Genomic DNA, 20,235 nt, shown 5'->3' with positions numbered 1-20,235 from the left:
TCCTCTAGAACTAGGGCCACTTGGCTCTGTCATCATCATATCAAGAGGGAACTGATGCCATGTTCTGAACTGTTGGGAATGCAAATGGAGTCACCTCTATGGGGGAACTGTTGGTCCCACCTCCACCCAAGTGTGCCCAGATACTGGCATGGCCTGAAGGTACATGTTGCAGCAGCAAACCTGCAGAGGCTTAGCAGGGCTGGAGCTGGTCTGTGCCTACAGGGGAGATCAGCTGGGGACTTCCTACCAGGCCCAGGTTGGTTAGGAGCTGTACCCAGATCTGGACTTGGGATGTACCTGATGCCAGTGATCTGGCTAGAGAAGATATAGTGTGATGTGTAGCTCTGTTGACCTTGCAAGTGCTGAAGGTCAAGATCACAGTATTTATACAAGCCCTGGCCAGTCCTGAGGTTCCATACTGCCTGCCAATCACAGGGGGTGATGTTGCACATCCATGTTTCCTTCTGTGCCTGAAGAAGGCTATGGAGCAGAACACACAGAATCCCAAGTACTCCATGGAGCTGAGTCCCAGGTGTCGAAATTCACAGTTCATGGATCAGAGTCTTTTATATTCTCTCGCATCGTAATCTAACTCACAGGTTTGTTGTAAGAGAAAACAGTGCCCTGAAGGAAGGATAAAAACCTATAAAAAGAGATCTTACGCACAAACGTGATCTGCCCTTGGTCTATTTATTTCGATGTCCCCCAAATCTTGCAGATGACAAAACAGTGCAAATGCCAAGCAGCTCTTATATCCTTTTCACCTCCCATAATACCTCCCCTCTAGGCCTAAATGTCTTCATTTCCCTGGGTGCCTTACGTACCCTTATCATCAGAACAGCTTTCCTGATGTCACGAACTCCATCATAAACCAAGCGGGAGGCGTCTATGAACTCATTCTCCTCAAACGGCTGTGGAATGTTCGCACTCAGAGCTTCAATGGCAACTTCGACTTGTTCAGCAAAACGTGGCATAACTAGATTAAACCAAATGAAAGGCAGTGAGAATGCCGGCCCCTTTCAGGTCTTGCTTTTTTTTTTTTTTTTTCTCCCTCCCTTGCCCTTGGGCATACTTTCCCACAGGCCTGGGAACATGCTGCTGTCATAGCATCAGGACATGAATTATTTTGGCAAACAGGCAGCTTTACACCAATAGAATAAATGTGCAATTCTCTGAGGGCAGAAAAACCCTCCTGTTCTATCCCCTCACAGAGTATACAGAACAAAGAATTTAACAACTAAAGGAGATGCAGCATAATGGCTGAAGCTTTGAGTCAGGAAATATTTGCTTCTGAACTCACCTCAGCTACAAACTCAATACATGGATCTAGGTGAGACAGTATTCTTTCAGCTTCAGTTCCCAGTCTATTATACGGGGATGCTAATACCAACAGGGTTCTCACGAGGCTCGTTGGGATAATGTATGGAACCCCACCCCACTATAGCCAGGCTAAGGAAACTTTTTTTCTTTTGAAGAGCCACAGACCCACAGGAAAAGTCAACTGGCAGCCATAGCTGACAGAGGGTGGACGCAGAGCTGATGCTGGGAGGAGTCAGAAACAAGGTTGGCAGCTCTCTCTGCCACCCTATCTCCCTCTCTGTCAATCCATCTTCGTGGGCTGCATGAAATTAGGCCAAAGGTTCCCCACCCCAGCACTATGGAGATGCCAAATATATTATTCATGGAAATTAGCATGGTCATACACAGAAGCAAATTTACATTAATCCTCTAGGAGAGCTAGTGTGATGCAACAATTAGATGACTAGGATTTGGGAGACCCAGGTTCAAATCACCGCCTGGTCGTAAATCTCATTAGGTGACTAAGACTTTGGGCCAGTCACTCTCTCTCAGCCTAACCTACCTCACAGGGTCTGTGTGGGGATAAAATGGCAGGTGATAGAACCATGCATGAGCTCTTTGAAAGAAAGACAGGATATAAATGTAATAGATAAATAAATACATGATCACATCAAGAGGTGTGTACGAGAGACAGTTTGCAATTGTATACTTATATCTATATCACAAGCTGCAACAAATTGTTTCCAGGTCTACTGGAAATCAAACATCTCTCATTGAATGTGTACATTTCCTTGTCACTTATACACCAGCAAAGAAAGTTACTAAAATCAATTTATCCAGTATTAAATACTTATGGGGATGCTTGTCTTCCCATATTATTATTTTTTGCTAACATCATTTGCAGATATAAGGACGTTACTTACAAGGCAGGTATATATTTCATTTCTAAAAATGTCACCCAATAAGATGATTTTCATTTATCCCCCCTGCCCTGCCTGGTTGAGCTCATGCAAGAACTGTACAATGTAACATTTGGATATTAAATGGTGTTTCACATGTGTTTCAAGATTATGGTTTTAATTATCTCGATATCTCGATAAAAGAGTTGGGACAGCAATGGCGAGGGATCATACCAAAAGAAGGGTGCGAGTAAGGTTCATTTGTCCATACAGCTTTAAAGCAGTTAGTAGGCACGTAGATAAACAGAGTAGTGTAGAGATCCGTATGCCCCAGAGATGGGCTCAGACCTTCAGTCCAACCCAAAAGAAACTGAGCTGCTTCAAGTTGGAACACTTGAAGCAGCCTAATTTAGCTGCTGCCCACTCCCTTTACTCCCAGGCCTTGGTTGGAAAAGGCTCCTATTATTTTTAGCTGGGGATCACAAGGTTATGCAAATCTCCGAGATCCCTCTCTGCAGTAGATAGCTCTGTGGCCAAAGAGAGGTGCTGCTACTTTCCCGTCCTGTATTGATCTGGGGTCCAGATTCTGTCAGGGCCCAGTCAAAATAGATTCTTTTAGATGACCAAGATGAAACAAAGCCACTTATGCACAAAGATGACAGTTTATTGATGAAAATAGATGCGGAATAAATATGCAAAGAAATCTCACACCTCTAATCAGCCAGTGAAGCTGTCACAGCTGATATGTCTATCTGAGTCCCCAAGATAGTTAGAAGTCATTCCTCTAGGATCAGCAAAAGTTCTCCAAGCTGGTAGCATGCATATTCCCCTTTGGAATGAGACCAAAGCACAAAGCCTTATTGGATCTTATAAGCTTCTCTGCTAGATGCCTCCCTCCAGCTCATGAACTGACAGGCCAGCACACACACATTCCAGGAGAAGGGGGACGTCTCTCTCCCAAAGTTGCTCGAAGCATCGCAGGCTGGGAAATCGATCACCCCTTCTCTGAGAAGAGGGCCTCAACATTCCAACATGGCAGGGGATGTTTCTCAGCTCTTCTGTGAAGATCAAGGCAAAACACCCATATCTTTTTCACTTCATGAGGTAAGTGGGCAAAGGCTTAACAATGTACAATATGGAGCTGTAGTTGCTTGCAACCATAAGGAGTGTGAAAGGCCTGCTTAATTAATTATAAAGCTGCCGGCTGAACCAAACTACACAGGTCTCTGGGTGGCTACCCACCAGCATACAGGAATGTTGTGAAGTCCACCTTTTTGCTAACCAACAAACTCACTACACATCCCCTTGATCTTCAGCTGGAAATGGTAGCCAAGTCCATGAGGGCTACTGCTGGACTGCATGGAGCCTATTTTCAGCCCAAAATCTTGGGCACTTGCAAGCCTCCACAACTTTAGGCTGGAAAGCCCTCAGGCCAGAGTTAAGATTTGCTGCAGGGGATTGGCAAGGTCTGAAAGATACTATGACCCCCTAGGGATGCTGGACAAATTGAAGATGGACTAAAATGAGCTTGGATTTCTAAGAATAAGACCTGTGGAATCTGCTGTGGAGCAACACCCTGCCCCAGGCTGTATGCAGTCTGTGGACTTTCAGATTTATTTATTTTTTTTTACTTTCTCGAAATGTACGCATATTTATTCACAGGAAAATACACAAGTTTCTGCTGAAGAAAAGTTGAACGGAATGGGAGACAATATGCTAAATGTTACGTACTAAAGTAAGTTATGCAAATTCTTATGAAATCTCTTACGTAATTATTTGCGTATTTTTCTGCATGACAGAAAAAAAGAAAATTGCATCCGTCTGTGAGTGGACGACAGAACAAAAGGTGCCTGACAATCTGCAGAGCACATATGGAGTGGATTTTAAACAGATTGTACATCCCTATGCCACCCCCATCTTTTCCCACTAGGGCCTTGGGGAAAGGGGAGGGAGCGGAGGTTAAATGGGACAGCTTCAAACATCCCATCAAACACTTTCCAGCTGGACTTCTCCAGGGCTAAGGGATCTCATTTGCGGCCAGGGTTTGTAGAGACTTGCCTGCCTTTGCAATCCTGGGCTGTAAATGGCAGCCCTTAGGAGCACATACCCCAGCTCAAATCAGGCAAGCTCAATGGGGTTTTGTTGCCAGACTTGAATTGGGGTTGCCTTGTTTGGGAGGGGGGAGTTTGCATTTCATGCTCTGTGGTGCACAAGCACAACATATTACTCTTAAAGCCTTTTGCAGCACAAGGCACACAATACTATAAAATGAACCAAAGTAAGCAGCTGCCTGGGGTGTGTGTGTGTGTGTGTGTGTGTGTGTGTGTGTTATACTCTACAGCAAGTGCAGGTGGGTTGATCTGGATTGGGACCCTAGTATTGGGGGGGGGGTAACGATTTCCCTCAACTCTGTGGCCCTGATCTAAATTGGTGGTACAATTTCTGTTGTCAAATAGCGATCCATTTCCTTGGAGCAGGGGTGGGCAACTTGTAGGCCAAAACATCTGGAGAGCTACAACTCCCGTGAGCCCTCACAGCTGGCTATCTTTGCTAGGGCTGATGGAAGTTGTAGGCCCAAACATCTGGAGGGCCACTAGTTGTCCACCTCTGCTTTGGAGTGGCTTTTCCTCATCACTGGACTCTACAGCCAGTCCACAAAGAGCTGGATTCAAGAGCAGAGCTTCACACCATCCCAATCAATGTTTAGCCACTTGTCTGCCTGACTGCAGTTCTGGTTTCTTTTGGAAATAACCCGTAGGGCATCTCAGCTACTCCATAGGATGCCTGGCAGATGACAACTTTGAACTCACAGAGCACAGTAGTCTTAATTTGTGGCAAAAGGGCCCACATAATCTTCAACTGTCATTTCAACTTACCAAATGACATGTAGCTCACCATGAATGCGTAAGATGGTTCTTTCTTACAGTGCTAAAACCTGACACACAAAATGCCTTAAAGTACACAGGAGAGCCACCACTTTCTAAATTCCAGCAGCGTGTAGAACATGAAAGATGCTAATGGCTATACATGAGCAATTCCCAGTATTAATGGCTGGGGCTTACATACATAGTTTATGAATATATGCATAATGGGCACATTCAGTATTTATTTCAGCAATATATAGGCCTTTCTGTGGCTTTTGTAACCCGCAAAAGCAGAAAAATCTTAGAACACGGCTTAGCATGGAAATGTTAATTGCTCTGAACAATCCTTTTGAAATGGAAACTGCTTGCACAACACTTACTTGTATGCAGGGCTGATGCTCAGCCTTTGTGTGATGTGGGTGGGGGATGTAAGGCTGTAGCCCTGCTGTCAACTCTGCTAAAGCCCGTGTTTATATTGTCACACTACGGCCAGGGGATTGAATTGCAACCGAAGAAGTCCCTGTCCCATGAACACACCAGGTGCCTTTAGTCAGGCCACTCCCTCTCAGCCTCACCTGTCTCTCCCATCTGCAACACAGAGATGCTAACACTGGCCTACCATGCAAGGTCATTGTGAAGTGGCTTGTTTTAAGAAAATGCCTATTATCATCGTTATTCGAAAGGTGCCATGGGGCTCAAACGAGGACACTGTGGATCAGGTATTGGCTCCTTGCGCCACTGGGGTTGCAAATTGGAAGAGGAAACTGTAGACCATCCCATGAGCTTCCTGGCTGGGGAAGTCATATGATACAGGGGGGCCAAATCCAGTGTTACTGGAGCGCTATAAAAAATCTGTTCTCCCTCTGTGTTTGGGGGATCTGACAGATGACAGTCTATTTCAAGGTGTCTTCTATTTGAAGAAGTGTCCAGTCCAAGTCTGGTTTAGAGTCAAAGGACCAGAAGGCAAGAGAGCAGGAAGGGGCTTTGAAATTGACCATTAGCAGCACTTGGATATCAGACTGAGCAGGCATACAGGTTACCTGGTCAGTCTCCTCCACTACTGTGAGATGTTGTCAGGGTTCCCCTTATGACCTGGACGCCCTGAGCAACCCCTTAAGGATTTCTTGCCTCCTTAAGAGTCCCACTTTCCTTCTTTTAATCCTCTCTTTCCCAGTAATATGGGGTTTAGGCTGTAGACGTGGGGTGACTGACACTCTAGACACAGGGTTTAACCAAAACAGTTTACTAGTAGATTTAAAGCAAACAAATTATAACTAAAAGTATTTACTCAACAGAGTTGAGTGATACAAAAGGCATTAAAAGAAAATAAAAGTTGCAACATGCATGTTCCTTTATCCTAGCTGTCCTTAGACTTTTCTAGGCTGCTTCTTCCTGCTCACTCATCAGACTCTGCTCTCACCTCAGGCTCTGGCTGTCTCTCTCTTACTGGCTCTCTTTCTGTTAGGGATGGCGGAGAATTCTGCCATGGATTCCAGTGAGGCCAGATTCTAAAGAAATCCCTGGAAGATTCTCCCGGAATCCGTGGCGGAACGGCCTCCTGCCCCCCGCCCCCCCCACAGAATCCCCCCGGGACAGCACTTACCTGGGGCGGATTCAGCGGCGGTGGCTACGGTGGTGGCGGCTGGTCTCCTGGCTGGCTGCGGCAGGGCTGCTGCCGCCGCCATTGCCATCCTTGGACCGTAAGAATTTACGTAGCCTATCACGGCTAACCTAAAAAAAAAAACGCAGTGTACGCAAATGGCGGCGGCTACGGCGGCCGCCATTTGCGTTCCCTATTTTGTGCCAATTTATCTTACGTAAATATTTACGTAAGATAAAACGGCAAAAAAAAGGGGAATGCAAATAGCATAGTGGACGCTATTTGAGTTCCCTTATTTTTCGCCGTTTTACCTTACGTAAATATTTACGTAAGATAAATCGGCACAAAATAGGGAACGCAAATGGCAGCTGCCATAGCCACCACCATTTGCATATGCTGCGTTGGGTTTTTTTTTAGGTTAGCAGTGATAGGCTATGTAAATTCTTATGTAGCCTATCACAGTTGTCTGGCTGGATGCAAATGGCGTTATGCCATTTGCGTCTGCACCAGGCCGTCCGTGGCCGGAAATCTGGCTGAGGATGGCCCTGGCCGGCTGCTCTGCGGCCTGGCTGCAGAGCTGAGCCGGCCGTCAAGGATTCCGGGAGGGAGGACCAGATCGCCTCCCGCCCCCCCCGTCGAGGATTCCGCGGGGAGGGACGGAGCAAAGGTGAGTTTCGTACATCCCTACTTTATGTACCCTCGTCCCTCAAAACTGAAAGTACTTATTTAAACCTGAAGAAATGACACTTTACTGGAGAAATGAAACGACTCCTCTCAGGGTTACCCCCTCCCAACAGAAAACTCCAGGCCTCTAAGCCTGACCTTTTTTCCCTTTGCCTCTGTAGGCTTCAAACCTTCACAGATGTATTTCTATTTCAATGATAGTTACAATTTCTAAATTTGCATCTATGCATATACATTTGCATATGCACATGTTATGCAAATCGGTGTCTTCTTTTCTCCCCCCCTTTTTTTTTGTTTTTTGTGATTCTTGTCCTCTTTTTGGCAATACATAACCCTACTTACCAGCCAGTCTACCTTCCTCTAAGGAACTTGGCCTTCTTTTACATATACATTTATTTCAAATTGATCCCCTGCCTTGAACTAGTCAAGGGACACATTTAAATATATCTATATCTATATCTATATCTATCTATATATCTATATATCAATATCAGAGCTTGCATGTAGGGATGTATGAAGCACTTACCTGTTCCGGTCGGGGCATCTGCTCGGGGGAGGGGAGGCGCTCCGTCCGTCCCCCTGGAATCCTCGACTGGGGGGGAGGCAATCTGGTCCTCCCCCCAGAATCCTGCCCGGCCGGCTCTGCTCCCTATTTATCACCATTCTACCCTACGTAAATATTTACTTAGGCTAGAACGGCGAAAAATAGGGAACGCAAATGGCGGCCGCCGTAGCCACCGCCACTTGCATACACCGTTTTTAGGGGGGGGGGTTAGCCGTGATAGGCTACGTAAATTCTTAAGTAGCCTATCACGGCAGCCTGGAGGGGCGGCAATGGCGGCCACAGCAGTCCACCGCCAGAACCGCCGCTGCCGCTGGAACTGCTGCTGCTGGAACCGCCGCCGCCAAATCCGCCGCCGGAACCGCCGCCGCATCCGCTGCCGCATCTGCCGCATCCGCCTCATCCGCCCCAGGTAAGTGCCGTCCCAGAGGATTCTGTAGGGGGGGCGGGGGGGCAGGAGGCCGTTCCGCCATGGATTCCAGGGGGGCAGATTCTACAGAATCCGGTCTCACTGGAATCCGTGGCAGAATTCCCCACCATCCCTACTTGCATGAAGAAACAGTCTGACATAACACACACTAATTAAAGCAGGGTGGGGGTGAATATCCTATCAATTGCAACCTGGCCATTTACAATCTTATTTGCAAATTTGGGGCAGTTCTTTCTGAGATGAATCCAGGACCACAAGCATCCTTTCTGTCATTTTATTCTTTCAACTTCTTTCTCCCCTCCCCCCATGAAATGTAAATCATGCAGGATGTAACAAAGAGGGATAAAAAAGAATCCCCACAATAACGATGAGAATTATGCTGCCATAAAGATTACACACCCGGTCAGCAGCAAAGCAGCCTCCATACTTAACCTTTTCCACCCCCTTCTTTGCCCTTTAACAAATGCTTTTCAAAAGGCTCATCGTCTTAATGTGATCAGATTATTGTGCTAATACCATTAAAATAGGTGATGCATATTCACTTTTTTTGGGGGGGGGGGAGAAATACATTATTTTTATTTAAATAAAAACCCAAAACATGGGAAGCTGCTTCTTTATGTTTGGAAGAGCTAAGTGACAGCAGCTTTGACCTCCCACCTTTCACATTTCTGAACTTTCATGCACAGATTGAGATACTCACTTTGCTCAAAGCTTGGCAGGAGTAACTCCTATATGAAGTGGTATGCTCTGAGCGTGACTCACTGGAGTGAAGCCCGTCACAGGGATTAATCTATCCAAAATAAAATTAATTCTACCAGCCTCCCTCCCTCTCCCGACATACTCTATAACACCTCGGTGGGTGCATCCTTCAAAGTGGCACCTTCATATTCGATGTACATAGCCTGTCGTCACCTGCCACTTTGGAAAAGGAGGGAAAAAATCTTGGACAAAAAGCACCTACTGTGAGTAGGGATGGCGGAGAATTTCTCCCCGAAACTTCGGGGGGCCGAGCGCCAACGTGTTCGGCCCCCCGAACAAGTTTCGGGGAGAAATCCTCCGAACCCCCCCGCACCCCGCACCCCCCCCGGGACGGGACTTACCTTCGCCGAATGTCCCTCCCGGCGGCGGGTCCGGCCGGTGGTTCGGCGGGTGTTCGAGCGGGGCGGGAGCGGCAGCCGGTCTTTCGACCGGCTGCCGCCGCCGCCATTGCAATAAAAGAAAAACAAAAACGCCCCCTGATAGGCTACGTGACGATTCACGTAGCCTATCACGGCTAGATTTGCAAAGTCAGCCGTGATAGGCTATGTCAATCGTCACGTAGCCTATCACGGGTGACTTTAAAAAAAAAAAAAAAAGCGCGTACGGATAATGGCGGCCCCCATAGGGAGCCGCCATTCCCGTTCCTTATTTGGTCGCTGTAGTCTACGTAAATCTTTACGTAGACTACAGCGAAAATAAGGGCAACGCTATTTGCGTTGCCCCTATTTTCGCCGTAGTCTACGTAAATCTTTACGTAGACTACAGTGACCAAATAAGGAACGGGAATGGCGGCTCCCTATGGGGGCCGCCATTATCCGTACGCGCTTTTTTTTTTTTTTTTAAAGTCACCCGTGATAGGCTACGTGATGATTGACGTAGCCTATCATGGCTGACTTTGCAGATCTAGCCGTGATAGGCTACGTGAATCGTCACGTAGCCTATCAGGGGGCGTTTTTTGTTTTTTTAAAAAACTTTTGCATTCGCGGCCGGGCGAGGCGGGAAGCCTCCCCCCCGGTCTGAATTTCAGCCGGGGTGAGGCGGGAAGCCTCCCCCCCGGCCTGAACTTTGCGGGGGGAGCAGCGAAGCGCCTCCCCCCCACCGCGAACGTCCTTCGACGACAGGTAAGGGACTTTCGTCCACCCCTAACTGTGAGCATCTCTACACCAGCCTAAAATCCTGCATTTAAAAGGGTGGCTTTCCGCTTCCATTTTAAATGCAGGATCACAATGGCCTCCCTTTACACAGCCTTCCTTTTCCTCCTCCCCTTTCCCCCCTCCTCCCCCCCCTTATCTGTGTCTTCCATATGTTTCATTGATCTAGATCCTCTCCTTGCAGCTTTTCCTTTTTCATGGAGAGAACTCAAGCAGAACACAAGCGAGGTAATTTGATACCTCATTATCTCTGATCTATTTAAAAACAAGAACAAAGGTCATTTAGTGCAGGAGACACCCTGGAGGTTAATGACATCATGAAAAGGATCTGCAAAGTTCTGTGAGTGAGCAATCTCAATAGCACCATAAAAGCTCCGTGTGAAGTAGGGATGGCGGAGAATTCCGCCACAGATTTCAGTGAGGCTGAATGCACTGGCATTCGGCCCCCCGAAACCCGTGGCAGAACGGCTTCCCCCCGCCCCCACCGCAGAATCCCCCCCCAGGATGAAGCTTACCTGGGGCGGATGTTCCGGCGGCGGTGGCTCTGGTGGTGGCGGTGGCAGCTGGCCTTTCGGACGGCTGCTGTGGACTCAAATGGCGGCCGTCGTAGCGGCTGCCATTTGCGTCCAGCCAGGCTGCTGTCATTGGCTACGTAAGTATTTACGTAGCCTATCACGGCAAAGGCAGCCACGCAAATAGCGGCCACCACGCCATTTGCGTAGCTGCCTTTGTTGTGATAGGCTACGTAAATACTTACGTAGCCAATGACGGCAACAACAACAACAAAACAGCGTAAGCAAATGGCGGCGGCTATGGCCACTGCCATTTGCATTCCCTTTTTTTCACTGTTTTAGCCTACGTAAATATTTATGTAAGCTATTACGGCGAAAAAAAGGGGAATGCAAATAGCGTAGTGGGCACTGTTTGCATTCCCCTTTTTTTCGCTGTAATAGCTTACGTAAATATTTACGTAGGCTAAAACAGCGAAAAAAAGGGAACGCAAATAGCCGCCGCCATAGCCACCGCCATCTGCGTACGCGGGGGTTTTTTTACGGAAGGCTGCCCAGCGGCTGGATGGCCGGCTGCGGGCAGCCCCGGCCGGCGGCTGTGCGGAATCTCCGTGGAGCGGAGCTGACCGGATCAGGATTTTGGGGGGAGGTGCAGAGCGCCTCCCCCCCACCGCAAATCATCCCATCAAAAAGGTAAGTGACTTTCGTACATCCCTAGTGTAAAGGAGACCTGTGTCTGTCTGCACAGAAACATTGTTTTGGATGCTCCACACTGGAAGTGCAGGAATGTAAAAATAGTCTTGTTGTGTTTGCTCCTTGCCTAGAAGAAAAACCCTGAGTGGAGCCTTTATTTGAGTGAAGCCTAGATGAAACAACTCTCAAGTGGATCCACAGCTGGGCACAGAATCGGACTCAAAGAGTGCTTATCAATGGGATTTTCTTAAACTGGGGAGAGGTAACGAGCGGGATACCGCAGGGCTCAGTCCTGGGCCAGTGCTCTTCAACGTTTGTATGAATGACTTGGAGGAGGAGGTGCAGGGAATGCTGATCAGATTTGTAGATGACTCAAAATTGGGTGGGATAGCTAATACCCTGGAAGACAGAATCAGAATTCAAAGCGGTCTTGATAGACGAGAGCGCTGGGCAGAAAACAACAGAACGCAGTTTAATAGGGACAAATGCCAAGTTCTGCACCTAGGAAAAAGAAACCGAATTCACAGTTACAAGATGGGCGATACTTAGCTCAACAACACTACAAGCAAGAAGGATCTTGGAATTGTTATCGATCACAAGCTGAATATGAGCCAACAATGTGATGTGGCTGCAAAAAAGGCAAATGCTATTTTGGGCTGTATTAATAGAAGCATAGCTTCCAAATGCTAGGAAGTACTAATTCCCCTCTACTCAGCACTGGTTAGGTCTCATCTGGAGTACTGCGCCCAGTTCTGAGCACCACACTTTAAGAAGGATGCAGACAAACTGGAGAGGGTTCAGAGGAGGGCAACAAAGATGATCAGGGGACTGGAAACAAACCCTATGAAGAGAGACTGAAAGAACTGGGCATGTTTAGCCTTGAGAAGAGAAGACTAAGGGGAGATATGATAGCACTCTTCAAGTACTTGAAAGGTTGTCGCAGAGAGGAAGGCCAGGATCTCTTCTCGATCATCCCAGCGTGCAGGACATGGAATAATGGGCTCAAATTACAGGAAGCCTGATTCCGGCTGAACAGCAGGAAAAACCTCCTGACTGTTAGAGCAATATGACAATGGAACCAATGACCTAGGGAGGTGGTGGGCTCTCCCAACCTGGAGGCATTCAAGATGAGGCTGGACAGCTATCTGTCAGGGATGCTCTGACCTGGATTCCTGCATTGAGCAGGGGGTTGGACTCGATGGCCTTGTAGGCCCCTTCCAGCCCTACTATTCTATGATTCTATAATTTCTTTTATTTAGTATATTTATATTCCATTTTTCTACAGTGAACTGTACTCAAAGTGGCTCATAATAAACATTAAGGGTGGAATCCAATGGGGTGCTTATGGCCCCATTGATTCTCTTGTGACCCGCGGATTCTGTTGTGCAAGTGCTGGGCCCCACCAATTCTGTTTTGTGAGCAGAACCCACCGCTTGTGCAACAGGGATTTGGCACCTCCCAGCGGAAGCCTTGAAACAGGCAGAAGTGCTGGTTTCTCCACTGGGACAAGTTGGTGGAGCTCCCTTATGCCAGCGCTGCTGACCTGCCGCATTCCAGAAATGAGCATTTTTGTTCATTCCCGTTTGCCCCGGAACCGCTAAATCTTCATTCCAGAAGCGGTGGGCACTGTTTGCAGAATTGGCCAGGTGTATGAGAATTGTGGAGGCTTATGCACCCCACTGGATTCTGCCCTAAGGTATCAAAAGTAAACATTTAAAAGAAGAAGAAAAACACAATCCATTACAAAAACATTTCTCTTTAAAAAAACAAAACAAAAAACAAAAACAAATCCCAATATGGAAACAGTTCAACAAAGGTAAAAGAAATTCAGGATTACAATGGAAGTGCTGAGCAAAAACAAAATTATCCCCCCCCACCAACACAAAAAAAACCCAAGGAAGATAATCCACACTACTAATGCTGATCTTATTGTGCTCCAAGGGTCCCAGCAACCTGGCTAAATGCAGTTAAGAGGGGGTGGGAAGGTGCCTCACAGCTGGCGCCTCATCTCCCCTCTAGAGAAGGGTGGCAGTAAAAGGGAAGACCTGCAGCAGGATGAGTGCTTACGCCATGGATGGGAGATGGCAGGATATGACGCCAAACCCTTAGGCAAAACCCACAATGCCTTCTGGGTTGTGGAGGGTAGGGATACCGGAGAAATTTGAGGTGGACTAAAACGAGCTTGGATTTCTAAGAATCCAACCTGTGGAAACTGCTGAGGATCGACCCCCTCAGGCCGTGTGGAGCCTGTGGACTTTCGGAGGATTTTTTCACATTCCCGAAAACGTACGCATATTTATTCGTAGGAAAATGCAGATGTTCCTGCTGAGGAAAAGTTGAATGGAATGGGGGACAGTACGCTAAATGTTACGTACTGAGGTAAGTTATGTAAATTCTTATGAAACCTCTTACGTGATTATTTGCGTATTTTTCCACATGACAGGAAAAAAATTGCATCCGTCTGTGAGCGGATGACAGAACAAAAGGTGCCTGGCAATCCATGAAACACAGAGGGAGCAGATTTTAGATGGTCCGTACCTCCCTGGTGACTTGAGCACACTCCGGGAGAGAGCGCAGGACAGGAAGGCCTGGCGTGCTGTGGTCCATGGGGTCACGAAGAGTTGGACACGACTGAACAACAACAAATTGCAAAGGTGTAGAAATTATGATTATGGGGGTTGTCTGTATCACGTGATTCTGATGGAACTCTGGCACCGGTGTGGTCTGGATAGCCAGTATGACTGGTCGCTTCCACATTACCAATGTGATGTGGAAGTCAGGCACTGGAGAATCAGAGTTTCAGCAGCTGCTGTTTCGCACAGGCAATATGTAAGCTGGACCTCGGATAGACACCGTTTGAGATGGTACTTTTCTGAGTGTTCCTTCTGAGTCTACCTCAGTAGAGTATATTACATGACTCTTGGTCCTTATTGTATCTTCATTGGACAGGCTGAATCAACCCATTATCTATGGAGAATAAATATCCCCCCCTCTTCTTTTCGCACTCCAAAATCAGCTATGTTTTAGCCCTTCCCTGTTACTCCCCTCTATTCTCCAGGCTTCCATGAAGACCAGTGCTGATACTGCAACATGAAATCCTGATGTGTTTAGGGGCTGTTCTGCTACCTTGGTCCATATCCGTGCCTTATTTCATCTTCCCATGGTGCGGCTGTGCCAGCTATTGGGAGCTATCGGCACTGCAAAGTTAAATGCATCCAATTCATCAAAATTTTTCTCTATCCCTCGCACTTGCCTTGCTTCTTTAACAAGGCCATTCAACAGTCTAATACATCTAATTGATGGGAAATTCTTCTTCAGATCAACCTCAGCAGCCCTTCTCTGTGAGCCCCTGCCAAAGGAATTGAGGCGGGAGGCTACTAGGAGGAGGGCCTTTTCTGCTGGGGCACCCTGGCTGTGGAATGAGCTCCCTAGTGAGGTTCGCCTGGCGCCTACATTGTATTCCTTTCGGCGTCAGGTGAAGACCTTTTTATTTTCCCAGGCATTTTAGCTCTTTAGACGTTTCACTTTGCTGTTTTAAATCTGTATTTTAAATCCCTGCATTGCTGCTAGGTTTTATTCTGGTTGTATTCTGGTTGTATTGTTTACTGTGGTTTTAATGTTTTATATATTTTGTATTGTTTTATTGTGTGCTCTTTGGTTTTAATTTTTGTGAACCTCCCAGAGAGCTTTGGCTGTTGGGCAGTATAGAATTGAAATAAATTAAATAAATAAATACATAATACAGCACACAATATCCCTTCCCCCTCCCTCTTTGCTCAATTAAAACTCACTTCTCCAGACACCGTACCTATTGCAACAGGCACTTATGGCCTAACATCTGCTTTGATCTACACACCCAGATGCATGGAAATTGAGGAGCTGAGCAGAAATCGGGGGGGAAGAGTTCCATGTGTTTTATGGTCTTCTAGCTTGGTCATATGTAGAGGACCACACAAATTGCAGCCCAAGGCACAGCAATAAGATGCTGAAGTACCGAATATTTTAAAGGGATTATTTACTTGATGCAGCATGAGAGCTTTGCTGGCATCCTAAAAATACATTAAAAGGGGGACATCACATGAAAAAGTAGCTTTTGCATTCTGTGCAGTGCAACCACCTGAAACAATGTAGGGCAAGAAAACCTTGGAAGTGTAGAAAGAACCACTGCATTTTGAAGTCTTTAGTTCAGTTTTATCTGTGTTAGAAACAAGCAGTTTGGAACTGGCAGAAATCCTCACCCTGCCGCCCCCCCAGAGGTGATTTGAATATTCACCTGTTTTTTATTCTGTTCAGCACCATCGTTTTTCCTGGCAGTGGCTCTTTCATTGTCCTTCTTTCTCCTTTCTGATTTAGTCATAGGGGAAATCAGTGATGGTAGAACCAGTGATGGTTGATCTCATTGAGATTCTCTGAGCTTCACCTCAAAGCTTGGTTTGTGTCATGTTCATGCTCTTTTGTTGTTATTTGACCAGGGAAAGTGAGCATTCTTTTCCTGGGCGAATGTTTGGGTGTGTACATTTTTGAAGTACACACCCAAATGTGCACTTTTCCCCCACTGACTAAAGTGTGAAAATACGTACATTTCCAAAATGCACATTTTTTAAAGGTGTACTTTTTAAAACGTTAATGCAAGCTTGGAAACATGCAAGCTCTCTCCCCCGCCCCTCCAATGCACTTGCATTCGTGGTCACACTTCGAGGTGTGAAAGGGGCAAATTTGAGTAAACAATGAAGCAAAATGAAATTTTCATACATCCCTGGGTTGATTCCATTCAACTGAATCATGCAACAAATGGGATGGAGTTGCTACACTATGCAGCTAATCAGATCTAACTATATAATGAGTCAAAGGCAGTTGATGGCAGGGGAGGGGAATATCATTTTCTCATGGGGTGTCAAACAGTCACCAAAAAGGGGAATTGTTTTTTTTGTCACCGCTCAATGTTTTTTTGGGGGGAGGGTAGCAAAAGAAATCCCTCCTGTAAGTAATTTCAGCTCAGCTCCAATATTAGATCAAGAGAGCCACTTTTGATATGCCCAAGGTCTTTCAGATGGGTTGTTTGACTCCCCCCCCCCCAAACAGTGGAGCAATAAACTATAGGCAAACTCTTCCTGAAACTCCTCTCAGTATCAAAAGTCTTCTGTCATATTTGGAGTATGTGATGGGTGTGTGAGAGCTGCCATTCAAAAGACCAAGCCCACAGGATGTGGATACTGTAACTGTAGTAGTGAATTTCCTACATTGGCAGGGGGGTTAGATTTTCGTTGAGGTCCCTTCCAACTACATGATTCCATGAGTATTTGTGGTGTAAGTGGATCGACTCCTTGAAGTTGTTTTTAGGTAATTGTTGTCTCTGTGTATATTGTCTGTTCCTGGGTGTGTGTTTGTTTGTTTGTTTGTTTGTTTTAATGTAAAGGGCTTTTAACCTCCATATACTGCATTTTTAATGTTTTTAATCTTTATAAACCACCCAGAGAGCTTTGGCTATGGGGCAGTATAGAAATGTAATTAAATAATTAATTGATTGATAATAATAATAACAATCATCATCTCTCCTTTGAAATGAATGCCACCCATCAGGCAACAGCCTTGAATACACAGTTGAGTACATGAAACAGCCTGGGTTAGGGCCACAGAATACCATCATTATTTTATTTTAAGAATCTGTACCCTGCTTTTCAATTTAAAAATGAATCCCTGAAGTGGCTTTTTAGATACTGCATCAGTTCAGTAGGTACAGTACAAACGTGCAGAAATAACAGGCACAGTAATTATTAATATTTCTCAAAATAGCATCTGATGTATATGTAGGCAAGAGGTAAGGTAGAGATATTATCAAAAGGGACAACAAAACTTAAAGACAAATAATAGGAGCCAAAGCCAGGCACAGCACCACACAGATTTTGGAGTGATCTGTGTTAGTTCAGAAGAAATTATTTTCCATCTCCAACTGGTGTTTTCCAAAAAGGGCATTTCCTCTCTGGAGAAAGACTCCTTGCCATATGGAAAAGTAATTATTTGAAACAGAAATAGACCCAAATGGTTATCAAGACTGCAGAGTTAAAAGATGCCTGCATTACTGAATTATAATGGGAGAAAGAAAGAATTGAACATGACATTGTATTTAGCTTGCCATGTTTGTCAAAGTCTTATTCCAGGAGGACTGTAAATTTTGTGTCAGAGGATTCTAAATATTTCATGAAGATTTTATTACACTTAAGTCCAAAGTAAAAAGCTTTATGCAGCTAATTTCCAACATGTCAAGCCTGATTGTTATGGGCATAATTAAAAGAAAGCATGCTTTTCACAATAGTGCCATAATGGTATTACATGATATGACATAGCCAATTAATCCAGTATGCCTTCAATGCTCACATATATCAGAAATGTTCAAGAGGTGGCCAATTAGGAATTAACAGGAGTTTGATATACAAATTCTTCTAGGGTTCCGAAAAACAATGACACTGAAGATATTTTTTTTCTCATTTCAACTGTATTCACACTAAGGATAGAGTAGCTTTGTCCAGGTCAGATTTGGGGAGCTGAGTTTTGCCAAAAGTTGCAAATAGCAGCAGATGTATGTTTGTATTTCTTTCCCCCATCCTCTCCCAGAACATTACAAGAGTGTGTTGGGGGGGGGGGAGTGGGGAGGAGAGAGGGAGAGAGACATGCATTGCATTCAAGATAGACAAATATATACTTTAAGTTACAGAATACCAGATGTGCTGCTGCTCAAGAGCCTAGATGGCTTTAAAAGAGGACTAGACAAATTTGTGGAGGATAGCTAGTAGCTATGTTGGCTAAATTGAACCTCTGGGTTCATAGGCAGAGTGCGACTGAATACCAGATGCAGGGGTGGGGGCAAAAACAGGTGATTTCTGAGGGACATTTGTGGCTTTGGACTTCTCAGGGATAGCTGGCTGGCCATTGTCAGAAACAGAAGTCCTACGCAGGCACTCCCCTGCATCATGTGTGGGGCTAAAATGGGGATGGGACATGTGCAAGCATGTATGCCCTGCCCCTAAGCTTCCTACATACCTGGCTAGCTTACATACCTGGGGCTTGTAAGCATGGGTGGTTGAATGCACTTACAAAGCTCTCACAGTTGGGAACCCTGCCTGATCAAAGTTGTTGATTGTGGGATTCAACCCAATGCGCTTACAAGCCCGTTTGCAGACTTTCACACTCAATGTGCAAAGATCTTTGAGCTATCCAGCATGTGCAGTGTTTAAGGCTGGGGGCATGCCTGCTTGCACATGTCCTGTTCCCAGTTTAGCTCTATGAGTGATGCAGGTGAATGCCTTCATAGAGCTAGAATTTTGTACTGGATGGGCCTTTATTCTCATCCACCATGCCTTTTTTTATGTTTTAAACCAGGGGTGAAGAATCTGCACCCAATGATCAGTGATAGCCAATGGTCAGGGATGCTAGTCAGGGATGAAAAGGAAGGACTTCTTCGCACAGCACATAGTTTAAACTATGGAATTTGCTACCACAAGATGTAGTGATGGCCACCAACTTAGATGCCTTTAAAAGGGGATTAGACAAATTCCTGGAGAAGGCTATCAATGGCTAGTAGTCCTGATGGCTATATGCTACTTCCAGTACCAGAGGTGGTATGCCTATGTACACCAGTTGCTGGGGAACATGGGCAGGAGGGTGCTGATGCACTCATGTCCTGCTTGTGGTTTCCTGATGGACATTGTGTGAACGGAATGCTGGACTAGATGGACTCTTGGTCTGATCCAGCATGGCTCTTATGTTCTTATGATAGGAGTTGTAGTCTAACATCTGGAGGCTCACAGCTGTTCCAAAATCTGTATGATTTGTGTGGTATGAGACTTATCAGTACCACTTTTCTGTTGTGTGTACAGGAATTGTCAAATTTGGCCATGGTCATTTGTATTTAGACAGCATCATCAATCTACACAGCTTTTTTTTGCAGAATAAGTTAAGTCCCCCCTCCCCCCCACACTAAAATAAGTCTTTGCCTTGAGGAACTTACAGTTTAAACCTTGACAGAGTGAGAGAAGGAAAGGGAGATAAAGATGGGGAATAAGAATGTCTATTTTGGGGTCTACTTCCTAGCTATAATTAAGTTTAAACAAAAGATTCTGTGTTTACTTGGCAGCACCAGCTTCTGTTTTGACCAGACAAAAAGAAACTAGGTCTGCATGAAACTGGAGGGGAATCTGGGGCAGCAGAAAGCAAGGGAGGCTGAGGTTCCAGGGTAGAGCACATGCCCTACATAGAGAAGGTCTCAGGTTCAGTCCGTGGTATCTCCAGGTAGGGATGGGCAAACAAACGATGTTCAAGGTCACTAGGATTCTCCAAACATTGTCTCAGTGCAAACCTCAAGCCTGATTCCTATTTGCATTTCTGATTGCTGCTCACTCTGTGCAAATGGGAAAATTGTGCAAATCAAGTAGCAATCAAATGGGAGATTCATGGACATTTTCCCAAATGTGCGCAAATTTCCCCAAATATGCACAGATGTCCTAATTTCCGTACACTTCTTCCACAGACTGGAAGGGCTGCTTCAGCAGGGCTCTTCAGCCTACTCAGGAATTTGCACAAATTAGGAAATTTGCCCAAATTGAACTAGGAATCGGGAATGAGACAAATGTGAGCACAAATACGACAATTTGTGAATATTTTTGGCAGACGGCGCTCATGCTTGCGTTTGGAGCTTGGAAAGAGCAGACTCACTAGTTTTTGTGATCAAAAACCAAATCCTCATACACCTTGTATCCAGCTAAAAGGAACTGAAATTTGTCAGAGACCA

At 45.8% G+C, this 20,235-nt stretch overlaps 1 protein-coding gene across 3 annotated transcripts in view; it reads right to left on the bottom strand.

Annotated features, from left to right (window-relative positions):
* CTNNA2 (catenin alpha 2) overlaps positions 1 to 20,235 on the bottom strand; it is an 857,198-nt gene that overhangs the window by 74,018 nt on the left and 762,945 nt on the right. For all 3 annotated transcript variants that reach the window (XM_084855355.1, XM_084855357.1, XM_084855356.1), the window contains exon 13: positions 825 to 976. In XM_084855355.1, coding sequence (XP_084711481.1) covers positions 825 to 976 — 152 coding nt within the window. The remainder of the gene's footprint in view (positions 1 to 824; positions 977 to 20,235) is intronic.

The sequence above is a fragment of the Heloderma suspectum genome, chromosome 5 (assembly GCF_057233095.1).
Source record: "Heloderma suspectum isolate Gila_16-S chromosome 5, 16-S_ref, whole genome shotgun sequence".
NCBI classification, from domain to species: domain Eukaryota; kingdom Metazoa; phylum Chordata; class Lepidosauria; order Squamata; family Helodermatidae; genus Heloderma; species Heloderma suspectum.
Note: the sequence above shows the minus strand (reverse complement) of the source record. Positions and strands in the feature narration are given on the sequence as shown.